The 13,285-nt window shown below is 34.3% G+C and overlaps 2 protein-coding genes across 11 annotated transcripts in view; one reads left to right on the top strand and one right to left on the bottom strand.

Moving 5' to 3' along the window:
• The window catches only part of DAAM (Dishevelled Associated Activator of Morphogenesis), an 81,952-nt gene extending 79,204 nt beyond the window's left edge, over positions 1-2,748 (top strand). For all 9 annotated transcript variants that reach the window (XM_053752470.2, XM_053752466.2, XM_053752462.2 and 6 more), the window contains one exon: positions 62-2,748. In XM_053752470.2, coding sequence (XP_053608445.1) covers positions 62-358 — 297 coding nt within the window. In that variant the 3' untranslated portion in view covers positions 359-2,748. The remainder of the gene's footprint in view (positions 1-61) is intronic.
• Positions 2,749-6,615: 3,867 nt separating this feature from the next.
• LOC128674362 (parapinopsin-like) overlaps positions 6,616-13,285 on the bottom strand; it is a 36,677-nt gene continuing 30,007 nt past the window's right edge. For both annotated transcript variants that reach the window (XM_053752858.2, XM_053752857.2), the window contains 3 exons: positions 11,818-11,958; positions 10,751-10,840; positions 6,616-10,531 (listed from right to left, as the gene is read on the bottom strand). In XM_053752858.2, the coding sequence (XP_053608833.1) occupies positions 9,758-10,531; positions 10,751-10,840; positions 11,818-11,958 (1,005 nt within the window). In that variant the 3' untranslated portion in view covers positions 6,616-9,757. The remainder of the gene's footprint in view (positions 10,532-10,750; positions 10,841-11,817; positions 11,959-13,285) is intronic.

Raw genomic sequence — 13,285 nt, 5'->3', positions numbered from 1 at the left:
GACGATTTCGACAAGATCAGGGAGCACCGTATCATTAGTAATGTATTAATATTTATTCCAGCTGAAAAAGCGAACGATGGAGCGGAAGCAGGCGTCCAGCTTGCTGAGCTCTGTGGGCAAGTCCCTCGGGAAGTCCAACGGCGACTGCAACGGACACGGCAACGGCGACTCCGTCACCAACGGACAGAAAGGAGAATTCGACGACCTCATCTCCGCTCTGCGCACGGGCGACGTCTTCGGCGACGACGTCGCGAAGTTCAAGCGATCGAGGAAAGCGTCAAAGGCCAGTCATAAAGGCAGAGATTCTCCGCCGAAAGGCATTTGCAGAGAAGATTCCAGAGAACGCCAGAAGAATTGAGCACATACCGCTGATGCCTACGATTTTGTAGCTTGGAACTTTTGAATGTTTTAATGTATTGGCTTTTGCCTAAGCATAATTTGGATTCAGATCGAACAGTCTATTGTACCAGTAACTTTAGTCAAAAACAAAATGTTGCTGTTACACGAATGGCGCATACTATTAGTATGAAACTGATTCTAAACGTCCGAAAAAATATAAACCGATAGATTTATTTTTTCTGGCCGCAATCATAATGTAAGATAAAAATATATATGTTACGTGAAGCAGAATCGTGTATGTCAAGTTGACTTTGTCTAACTAGATGTGCTTTACAAATGCAAACTTTGCTTTTGAAAGACCGTTCCAATGTTAGCTTTACGATTAGCGCCTAACGTAACAAACAAAAGTCATCGTGATCAGATACGATATCTGAAGTTTGAAATATACGATGCTAATAAGAATGACGTGATAGACCATGGAGTCACAAATATTGAGATTATATAAGTATAGTGCAGTTACGACTGCTCCTAGACGTGGAACAATTTAGTTGACGTGACGGCGGTTCTCTAAGAACGCCAATTTTACCAGTTAATGTGGCTAGCGACTGTGTTGTCACAATGGCCTCAACAAAGCTCAACTGAAATGCTAAAATTAATAAGATATTAAAATAATAATTTAAGCCTAAACATTTTGGTGGCAGATGTACCTAAGTCGGCTCATTGTATCAAATCAGTTGCTAGGATAGTAGAGAATTTTACTTCTTAGATAAAATAATGATTAAACTATCATTGTAAATTTCTTTTTGCATTGATTTTTTATGTATGCTTTTCAGGTTTTGAATATACAATAAAAAATATACGTACCTTGCAACACATTTACCACAGCAACGAATAAAAAGGTCCATGAAATTATTTCATAATTGGTCACAAAGTTGGTGCCTAATTTTGTAGATTTTTTTACGACTCGGCTTTTGCTGGATACGACTGACGAAGTCAAAGACTGCGCGAACTCCATAGAAGTTAATTTAGAACGTTACTGATAAGCGATGTGTGATTTGATTAACCATAGATTAGGTTGTTTGAGTTACGAATGTGCTTCTTATTCTGGCGATTGTGCATTCTTGCCGGGTACTCGAAAGTGCTGTTTCTCAAATCCGAAGTAGTTTTACAAACAATCAATTGTAATTGTTTCACTTTTCTTACATTTGTCAATGTTTCTTTTGTTAGCATATTATATGATGTAAATAGATGTAACAACCAACTCGGACCACAATGGTTGGTTCTCAAGAGTGTTTCGACCGCTGTGGGTGCGCTGTCGTTACAATAATTTAAATTTTCACAAATACAAGGATTCGTTTTTCTATCAGACTTTACAATAATTGATATGTGCTGTGGTAATGTCAATTTTATGAATGATTGATTTTGGAAATGATTCTTTTCTCAAGAAAATCGGGTCGTAGGTAATAAACAGCGCGGCCTTAGCGGTCGAAACACTCTGAGAACCACCCAATACACAACCGACCAATTAATTTGATTCTACTTGCGGGGCCGCTTGATTGAGAACCAAAAACTTAAAAAGTGGAAATAATTTAAATACCGAGTAATTGACAACATTTACTTTATTTATATTTGAGAACTGAGTAAGAGACCCCGGCGAGCCTGTACGGCCGCCGTGACACTTGCCCAATGCAAATCGGCCATCTTGGCACATTTTCATTTCACAAATCGTATGAGTGTTTCTGAGTTCTATTATAGTAGGTGAGTTCTATTATATAGGTTTATTTCTTTGAGGTGCCAATAATTTTATATAATTTTCTTAGTAAACAATTATAAATAAAAAATAGATAATTAACTATATTGTCGGCCGAATTTTAATGCATCATATCCGCCATACTTTTTCTCTTATGATTCAGTCTAAAAACATTGGATCAACGTACACTTTTTGATGATCTTTGTAATATTGCGAATTGAACATTTCCTATCATTATTATATACTGAATTCACAATATACTTAGGAATTGATGTAACATACCGACAGGATTTTGGATTTTTATAGCAATGACGACTATTCGTTGTAGTTAAACTTTTTGATAAATTTACACTGTATCCGTAACATTCGTAACATACTTTAATAAAAATAAATTATTTCTTTTTTTTTTATTTTGTTTATATAATGTGATTTATGTATATGAAAAATAATCTTTAATTTCATTTGTAAATATAATTTTAATTTTGCCAAATTTGTTACCGAAATAAGATCAGAACTAATTTATTGAAATTACTTGATAGGCGCAGCGAGAGCTCGCGCAGAATGTAAATTTTATTGTTTTGTTCAGTATTGCGTAAGTGTATCAAATATTAATATAAATATACCTATAGACTATTTAAATAAATTGAAACTATAATTTATTTGTTTTTTATTTTGTCCCATTGTAGTCCGTACATATCCCCGGTTCTTTATCACCGCATTCATTGTTTGGCTAATTAAACATTTCACACAACGTAATTAAACATTAGTTTAAACATGTTCACAGCATAAAAAATGCCATGAGTTTTATTTAGCTTCTCGCTAAACAGTGTTCAGCACGGTCCTTACACGAGCGCTTGCAGTAATGGCTCGTAACGGTGCATGTTAAATGCATGTTTCCCTCTCCTCCCAGAGGGCGGCAGAAATACTGTTTAAATAGACATACCTACATTCTGGTCATCGCTTGTGTTTAATATTGATATACTATTGCATATTTAAAGGACATTTAGGAAAATTTTGCGTGTATGTTATTGATGTATGAATATCCATGTGTTGTGTGAAAGCTAAGATGGAGAGTCAATAAAATCCGGAAATGCGAACACTTGTTTATTTTACTGTCACAAGAATTGCAAAAGTACAATTTGAATGTTCACAATAATACTGTAACCACACAAATTTGAATCTTACATCAGTAGTACCTATGGAAGCAACGATGTGGTAAGAGTCGCCACGCTTCGCTTACGCTTCGACGTACATTGTTCGGGTTTCCTTGCAGTAAAAAAGCTCACATACTAGCTACGTAATGTTATTCGCGTCGGTATGCGAGTCCGGCGACAGTGTGGAGCTGGTATAACATCAGCCTCCCAAGAGATCGCCTCGGGATCGGAGCGGACCATTACAAGACGGATGCACTCTGGTTGCCAAGGTTCCACAAACGCTCCGTTATGCTCTGTGAAGGAATGAAGCATTAGGTAGTATTGCAGTATCTGTTTTTCTTTGAACCTTCTTTCGTAGATAACGCATGTACCTACCTAAATCTCGAAAATGATGGTACCTATCCGACATTCATTGCGAAGAACGAATTTAAATCGTTTATTACACTCAGCTAAGGGTTCGTTCCTCATTAGGATTACGGCAAATGTAAATTAGGTACTTAAATAAACAATTAAACACAATTTCGATGCCTTTCCTAATCCATTATAAAAAGTAAGTTTAGATGTTTCTTAGTTTTCTTATTTGTCATCATTTTAACTAATCTGCTTAAAATTTTGATAAATTTAACAAACCCAGTGAGATACTTTTACGGTTCATCAAAGAAAGGAAAAAGAAAGAAAGAGATGATCCCATATATTTTTAGAGCTTGGGGCGTTTTGCATAAACTCGCCGAACGGCATATTGGAAGTGCACTCTTCCTTTACAGCCATAATGAATATTTAATATCTACTAGCTTTTAAATATTCATAAATATACATAATTCATCTTTTTTAAATTTCACTCTTATTGATGTAGCGGGTTTGGTGAAAATTCTTCACTGTTGCGGTAAACTTCAAAATATGTTTCGTAATTAAACAGAATATTATACAGGTCCATAATTGTTTAGAAAACATAATTAGTAGGTACTTCATATTCTCACTGCAATTAAACAACTCCGTCTTGTTGATAAACTGTATTCAATTCAGACAATGCCCAAGTATCAATTTGAATTAGGTACTTACTAAGTCTAAGGACCCTCTTAATCAAACTAAAACAATTTCAAGAACTTTGTCCACTAAAGCGGTTGCTTCGGAAAATGTCAGAAATTAACGAGTCTGGTAACTCGGTACTATTTTTTATTTAATTGATTGTTCTGATTATTAGAATGATTGATGACGAAGGTGCATTAACTTTGGAGACAAAATTTATGCAAAGCAGCTATTTTCTTACTCGACTTAATTAATGTTTTATTTTAGCATTTTATTCTATCAGTACATACATTGTTTTGATTCGTTTGTATTGAAAAATGATGTGTTGACATCTTTAGCGAAAGTTACATTATTTTTGTTTTTAGATATACTTACCTATTTATATTTTGGATTACGATTTAGAATGGCTCACAAAAACATGTTTTCACATCAAATTATTGTAAACTGGTTTGTATTCTGTTAAATAATAATAAATTAAGGCAAATAAAGACACAGAAGACATAACTAACATACAAATATCTCTGCCTGCTTGACAGTATGCTAACAAAGAGAATATCGGCTGCATTTTCCTTCAAATCATTGTAGTCATTAGTGGAACTATAATATCCTTGAAAGAATTTAGAGTATTTTGCAACTAAATTAATGAAGTGAAACAGAAATAATGAGTGGCGTCGAGTTGCCGTTTTAATGAAATATCCCGCGTCCAAGCGCCGGCCGGATAATGAGCCGGGAAATACAGTACAAGAGAAGAGTTAAGGTATGAACTCCGGAAGGAAAAGAAGGGTGTTAATGTTTTAAGAACCCAATTGTGTCTTTTCGGTTGATTTTATTGTCAATATGATCAAAAATAAAAACACATACCTACCTACAACAAAACCGGTACTTTGACCGATGGAACATCACATTTTACTAGAACGCTTTAGAACTATTTTGTCTGAAATAAATAATTGTTTTTAAGTAGGATGCTTATTATACATATTTTGAGTCGTAGGTACGGTCTACGTACGGTAATGAAGGTCCTGATGGATATGAACTGACTCATCAAAACGAGGATGTGTTTCTGTTACTATTGTATTCCACGCAGATTAAGCTCGTCTTCAATCGTCTTCCCGATTGAAATATTTTTTCTTCACGAATGAATGTTGGTTACTGTAGTGATGCCTTTCTGCTATTTTCGCTTATTTGGACGTGTGCGTATACGAAACCTGTACCTACGTTATTTATATCAGAGTTTTGTTGGGAGGTCGAATGGGCACTGCGTGAGGGGTCAAAGTTTAGAGTCCAATAGACATTCGGCAAGGTTCATCATTCTTCCTTTCTTTTTGAGTGTGTTAAGTTATAATTCGGGTGTCAGATTGTATTCGAGCCGCCTACAGGTTCATCATTGAAGAAATAAAACTCGCGTAGTTGTTCAATATAAACCTTTAATTTATGTAAACATTGAAATTAATAGAGCTAAGGTTTAATATTTCTAAATATCTTATAGTCTAGAATTTAGGTACTTATCCTATTAACTTCGTGAGCCTTTATATTCTTAACGAATTGCGGACTTACGATAAATTTTATTAAATTCGTGATAAACGACGAAGTCAGGGAAAGGCAAAATATATTTAGGTATTTACACTTCGAATTCCTAGAAGAGTTTGTTTATTACGTGTTAACGTGTTACCAGACAGGGCTACTCAGCCGAACATCATCAATTAAGTACCTATTTGGTTTTCTTTATACCTACTTACCTGATTACGAAGCAGGGCTGAGTGTAAACAGGACACAGGTAAACAGCAAAATAGATCGAAAGGCGATCTATTTTGAAATTGAGTAGGTACCTAAATTTGGGGCAAATGCAATTGTGAAGTGAAAGTACAATTTACTTTTAAGTAAAGTGTTTGCCAAAGAGGAAACGAAATTATATTAGTATAATATTTACATTATAACCCGCCTGCAATGTCTGCGTGAAGCTGCGGGAGCTGTTTACAGGCGAGCGGAGACTATGGCGCAGTAAGTACCTAACTAAAGTTTTGTTTGTACCTAAATAATACTGTATTTTAAATATATATGAGAGTTGTCATTTAAAAATATGATATTGGGTTACAAAATTAGAAAGAAGAATACAAAATTTATAATAAAATAGAAAAAATATTACGACAGTATTCCTTATCACGAATTTAAACTTAATGTCTACCCTAAAAGCTGAGAACGCCAAAAGGTGATTTAATTAGGTACTAAATTACTGCAACGACTTTGGATCCAAGGCCTTTCTTTTTGAGTGTGTTAAGTTATAATTCGGGTGTCAGATTGTATTCGAGCCGCCTACAGGTTCATCATTGAAGAAATAAAACTCGCGTAGTTGTTCAATATAAACCTTTAATTTATGTAAACATTGAAATTAATAGAGCTAAGGTTTAATATTTCTAAATATCTTATAGTCTAGAATTTAGGTACTTATCCTATTAACTTCGTGAGCCTTTATATTCTTAACGAATTGCGGACTTACGATAAATTTTATTAAATTCGTGATAAACGACGAAGTCAGGGAAAGGCAAAATATATTTAGGTATTTACACTTCGAATTCCTAGAAGAGTTTGTTTATTACGTGTTAACGTGTTACCAGACAGGGCTACTCAGCCGAACATCATCAATTAAGTACCTATTTGGTTTTCTTTATACCTACTTACCTGATTACGAAGCAGGGCTGAGTGTAAACAGGACACAGGTAAACAGCAAAATAGATCGAAAGGCGATCTATTTTGAAATTGAGTAGGTACCTAAATTTGGGGCAAATGCAATTGTGAAGTGAAAGTACAATTTACTTTTAAGTAAAGTGTTTGCCAAAGAGGAAACGAAATTATATTAGTATAATATTTACATTATAACCCGCCTGCAATGTCTGCGTGAAGCTGCGGGAGCTGTTTACTGGCGAGCGGAGACTATGGCGCAGTAAGTACCTAACTAAAGTTTTGTTTGTACCTAAATAATACTGTATTTTAAATATATATGAGAGTTGTCATTTAAAAATATGATATTGGGTTACAAAATTAGAAAGAAGAATACAAAATTTATAATAAAATAGAAATAATATTAAGACAGTATTCCTTATCACGAATTTAAACTTAATGTCTACCCTAAAAGCTGAGAACGCCAAAAGGTGATTTAATTAGGTACTAAATTACTGCAACGACTTTGGATCCAAGGCCATTTAAAATGTACTATGCAACAACATCCATTCAAAAACATCATGGAACACATTATCACCTCAAATGCAAGTACTTCGATTATTAATAAATTACAATTCTGATATAAGTGCTCAATATCTGAGAATGATATTGAAAAATACTTTACCTAATTAATGTAAATTTAGTTTGGTGGAATCGAGATAAACATTCTCGCATTGCGATTCCTACACTTATTCTTATTTGCCAAATAAAGATTTTCTTTCTATCCCACTAAATGAAATTGATAAATTATAGTTAATTATTACTATATGTTGAATTGACATTCTCTGAGCTTTTGCAAGTAACACTAACCCCACTTGAGAGTAAGTATTGAATTTGAATACCAAGAAACGAATTTGTGTAACAATACGTGTCTTTGAAATAACATACTTAATAATTTTATTTCACATTGCAATGAAAGCAATATTTTGTTTTGCTACTTAAAATGAATATGGAACGATAATAGACATATTTTTTTTACATATGAAAAGAAGATGTGAAAATATATATTTAAATTAATTTTTGTCTGGCAAGTGAGACAATAGGTAAGCTCTGAATAAATGTCATTCAATATTCATAATAACTGTTTAAACTTTAGAAAATATGGTAATATTTAATTCCCTGGAATCTAAATACAGTTTAAAGACTACCCTTACGTGATTCATCGGGCCATAACATTGTGTTAGGCGAGGTAAATCACTGTTACCACGGGCACATTCATTGTAATATGTATGCGTCTGCGACGGCACTAGTTATATAATGCCAGAACATGCAACGGATTCTTCTATAACGACAGACTAAAACATTCCGCTCACTTCTTAAAATGGAACAGCTGTGAATGGAAAAGTTAAAACTAAGTAGTATTTAAGTATAAGGTATCGTTTATTATCTAATAGAACTAATGGATTTGGTAGAATTACGGAGTTGATAATAAAATTTGATTTAATTATTACTATTTTTCACCATAAGAGTATGCTTTTAGCATTAAATCCACTCTTTGTACCATTTTCGTAATTGTAAAGTTTGAATTAATTGTTTGGAAAACATTCGGTGAAAATTGAGTTTGGTTATTTTTGGATAACTTTATAAGATAATACAGCTGTAACATATTCATATTTTCAAGAGATAACTAGAATACCCGCTGTTAATTAGAAATTAAAAAAATCACTTAATTACATACATTGACAATAAACTAAGAATAAATTAGGTACCTAAGTGTTATTGTAGTAGTCAGTAGTAAACAATTTCAGTAAAGTTACAGACAACACTAAAATCTACCTAAATAAAGTTGTGTAGAGCGTATTACAAAATATAAAACTGTACTATATACTATATTTTGTCAGAAATATCTACGCTACCAGAAATTTTGTTGTTGCGTTGTATTCATATTCATTTATTTTCTAACTTAGTGTACAAATTATGGTCTTAAAATTATTTAATCTTGTTTAAAATGTCGTTTATGTCTAATATATATTTAAATTATATCTATTAAACATTAAATTGGCACTCGTATCTAGTATCACAGATCCTTGACCATGATCCTCACTGGTCGTTCACTATGATGTCAGCACCTTGTCGGTGGAATCTCGAGCCCCGGCGGGCCGCTGCCTCATTCGCGACTTCTATCTCTTTTAATTTTGTCTTAGCGATAAAACATGCCTCTGAATATTTTTACTTTAGGACGTAGATCCTGAAGATTTTTAATACGACTCAAATTTTATTTCACTTATACCTTTTTCTATTTAATTAACACGAGGTACACCAGGGTGGAAGCGGTAAGGTTAGCTCGTTTATTATGAAATTGTAGCTAACTAATTAGAGTATACACGGTATGTCATTTACTATAATGTAATGAGCTGTGTATAATGCATAATGCATAAGCTGTGACTTATATATCTTTTTGTATTTCTCGTTGTATAATTTTTGAGGTAAAATTACCTATTTAGAGATTCGTTAATTAGTCGCTCCGTAAGAAAACAGCGGCCTTCATACACTCGCTAATTTATCCTAGTTAACATTAATTTGCCACGAATATTATTCATTTTGATGAAAAAAATGCTGTTTAGCTCTGGATTTTACCTAAAACTATTATTACAAAACACATGCTCAGCCTTGCCATTGAGAAAATTCCAATACACCAATACGATACCAAACTACATCTACAAACACTTTTTTAAAAGTCATTTGTAACATTACATAGATAATTTATTATATAAATTTGATATTTGAAAATACATTTGATCCCCGATAATGCCAAATCATTCAATGTTTCAAGCTAAACTTCATCATCTGTAGTTTCATTCTTGTCTATATTATACAAATAGTTATGAAATTGATGCGAATCCTGATCGAAAAGAATATCGATAGTCTCGTTAAAAATGCCTTTTGGCCGGACAACAGACTCCAATTTCGTTTCTATTGAAAGTTTCCGCTTTTTATTTTCATTAGCAATCACACTAAGGTCTAAAGAGTAGCTGCGTTTGATTATCTTTTGTGATTTAACCCTTTGATATTCATTTTCCGTACTGAAGACATCATTGTTAGACCTGTCTGAAATATGATCCTCGTAAGCATCGTTTCCATAGCCATCATCAATCTCCTTTTCATCATTCCTAGTTTTCTTAATCTGACTAAATATAAGATGTTCGGTATCTATGATCGTGACTATCGGGGAGCGTTTACGAAATAATTTGCAAGATGCTCCAAAGATACCCATTTTGTGTTTGCTTTCTTCATCGAACGTGTCTATGGACCTCTCTGTATCTGAGGCAGTTCTGTTTTCCTGTATCGTGCATAGCTCTAGGTCTCTTTGGAACATTTTGTTGTCGTGTGTAGCTAAGTCTGAAACTTCGTCGTTGAACAAGAGTTTCCTGTCTTTGTTGAACTTTTTGGAGGTGGAGGTAGATACGATGGTTTCAGTGGAGTTGAACCTGGTGGTGGCGTCGTTGAGGCGCGCGGGGGAGAGGACGGTGTTGTTGTAGCCGCGCTTCAGCTGCGACTGCTTGTTCTTCGTGTGGATGCCGAAGATCGGTTTGATTGACTGCCGAAACTGTAACAAACTTTCTCATATAAAATTTAAAATATTTAAAATTCATTGATATTTTCTTTAATTATATAAAATCTGTACTATTGTTAATGTTATTAACAACATATAATTACCCACATATGAACCAACTATGAATACTTGTACAGACTATCGATGACTTGTACAAAGATACGAGCACAATAAATTACCTACCATCAATTGGTTTAGCAAATCTGAACTCACTTGCGTGTTCATGCCGACGTAGATCAGCGGGTCGTAGCAGATGGAGCTCTTGGCCACCAGGGCGGGGATCACGCCGGCTCCTGGAGATATCTGGATACATATCTACATGTTACTATTAATTTATAGAAAAAGAAGGGGGTCTGAAAATCTGCGTTATCATTACTTAGTATAAAACAAAGTAGCTCCCGCTGTCTGTCTGTCCATTCCATATGTATGGTTAGATCTTTAAAACAACGTAACGCATTTTTATTCGGGTTTATTAAATAGATAGTGTGAGTACTGTGGTAGGTTTAGATGAATAATTTATTATGGTTTTACATGAGCAAAGCCGGTACGGGAGCAAAGCCGGTACGGGTTTCCAATAAAACATTGTTCGTATTCCTATTACATAAGGAAATCTAGAATACCAGCAATGACATAGTAATGGGGGTAATTACTTATAGCATGCTGATGGTAGGTTTTATAATACTGATGGTTCGGTTGGGCTACACAAATCCTTATGTAAAAAGCCCTTCTTTTTACATTTTTTTTTAACATTGTTGGTTATTTTATTACAACTATTTTTTGAAATCAAAGAAACTCAGTTATTAATGTACCTACCAACAAATATTAATACAATAATACAAAGTAAGTAAGAAAATACAAAGTACCTACCCAGGTTTATCAGGGCATTTATTAGAGACTAAGTTATTTATTGAATTGTCTTCAAATATGCCTACGATACTCTCCTCTCATCTGAAACTAATTCAAAGTAATTTTTAACAAATTCTACGAAATTTAAACGTTGACGAAATGAATCACTGGACTAACAGTTAGCCAATTAGGTACAACAAAATAAACAAATTAAAACTTTTCATTGCAGACTTAATGTTAATTCAGAAAGAAAGTTGCAGAGAGGGTAAGTAAACCGTTCAGATGGTTCCAGTGAGGAGGATTTTTTTATTAATCTACGGTGTCCCACTGCTGGGCAACCGTATCCCTAACCGTTGCGTAATACCTTCATTTCTTATCTTATAGAAAAGATAGATATTAAATAAAGGAAAAAATCTTTTACAATGTGTAATTACAATGCCTTCTGAAGCGAACTGCTCCATGAGTGCGAACACGGAGTACGGAGTCCAGGCCACCATGAACGCTATGATCATGACGAACACCATGGCTGTGGCTTTGGTCTCGGCTCTGCTCACGCGGCCCAGCCTCTGCGAGTTCTGAAATGAGAGATTTAATTAGTGCTGACGTTGGAGCATCAGGGATATGCACAGTATGAGTAGGGATTATCTTACATGTTCAACAGATAAGACTGCAGCCGTTTGAAGTGTATGCACATATCATGGGGCTTGTACACATGTAGCATTTGAGTACAATCAATACCCTGTCCGTCCTGGAGTAACGAATACAATTTCTAATTGAGTGCCCAATAGAGCTAGACGTTGGCGGCACAATTAGTCGCATTTCAGAATTTGGCTCTTGATTCTGCTATCTAATAATAGCACTTTATTAGGTCGTAGAATCTGGCGTAGTGGAAGAGAGAGACTGTAAATGATACAGAACTGTTGTATATCCCTTCATCTTATTTGAGAGAATCAAGTCGTTGGAGTATTCTCAACTCCTGGCTATTCCTTCGGCTCCTGTGCGAATCGAGTATTTTGAATTCAATTAAATTTATATGCTATGTACTCGTATAAGTCGTTTTACGAGTCAGACTACTGGAAAGTACCTTCCCAAGAATCCTTAGTCCTAAGTAGACCTAGATATCACTTCAAAACCTTCACAAATATTGAACATATTATTTCCGCTCTCATCTGGATTTTACATTTTCTCATTGCAACTAAAACTAATTCTGTAACTAACCCATTGAGAACCGAAATTTCTGAAGCATCTTATTAAGCTACTGACCAAATATCAGGTTTAAATGTTATTGTTAACAAAAGATGAACGCCGACCGATGTTATAGTCGGTAACAGTGGCCGAACACACCTGACTAGGCCGCGCTAAAGGGCTTTCCATGTTAAACAGTTTTAATTATTGGAGAACAATGGAGTTTACACAAAAGGTGAAAGGTTTATAAGATTTCCAAAATATATTTAGGATCTTAAAGCCTGCTTTGATATTGAATAGACAAGTTTTCTATTGCAAGCGTTTTGGGATAGCTAACACTTGAAATTATTAGCCTATTGTCGAAATTGAAATCAATATTTTTCTCAAATATGGTAAATAGCTTCAAGGATGAATCGTGAAGGGATAATTACCCTACCAAATTTTCATTTCATATGATATACATACGAAAATTTGATTTATTTTTTTTGAGTTAATGACAAAGGCATTTATCAGTCTACGAGTGTAGGTGAGTTTTTCTGTAGGTGTTTAATCGAAGCCCAATATTGTGTCAATCTTGTAAAACAAACTCAGTATTTTATTTACCCAATGACATGAACGCAAAATATGTTACGAGTACATGTTAGCTTGTGTCCAGAGAAGTGATAGACGGAATGAAATAAAATAAAGCTGATTTGAAGATCAGATTGTTTCTATTAG

The sequence above is a fragment of the Plodia interpunctella genome, chromosome 12 (genome assembly GCF_027563975.2).
Source record: "Plodia interpunctella isolate USDA-ARS_2022_Savannah chromosome 12, ilPloInte3.2, whole genome shotgun sequence".
Taxonomy (NCBI): Eukaryota; Metazoa; Arthropoda; class Insecta; order Lepidoptera; family Pyralidae; genus Plodia; species Plodia interpunctella.
Note: the sequence above shows the minus strand (reverse complement) of the source record. Positions and strands in the feature narration are given on the sequence as shown.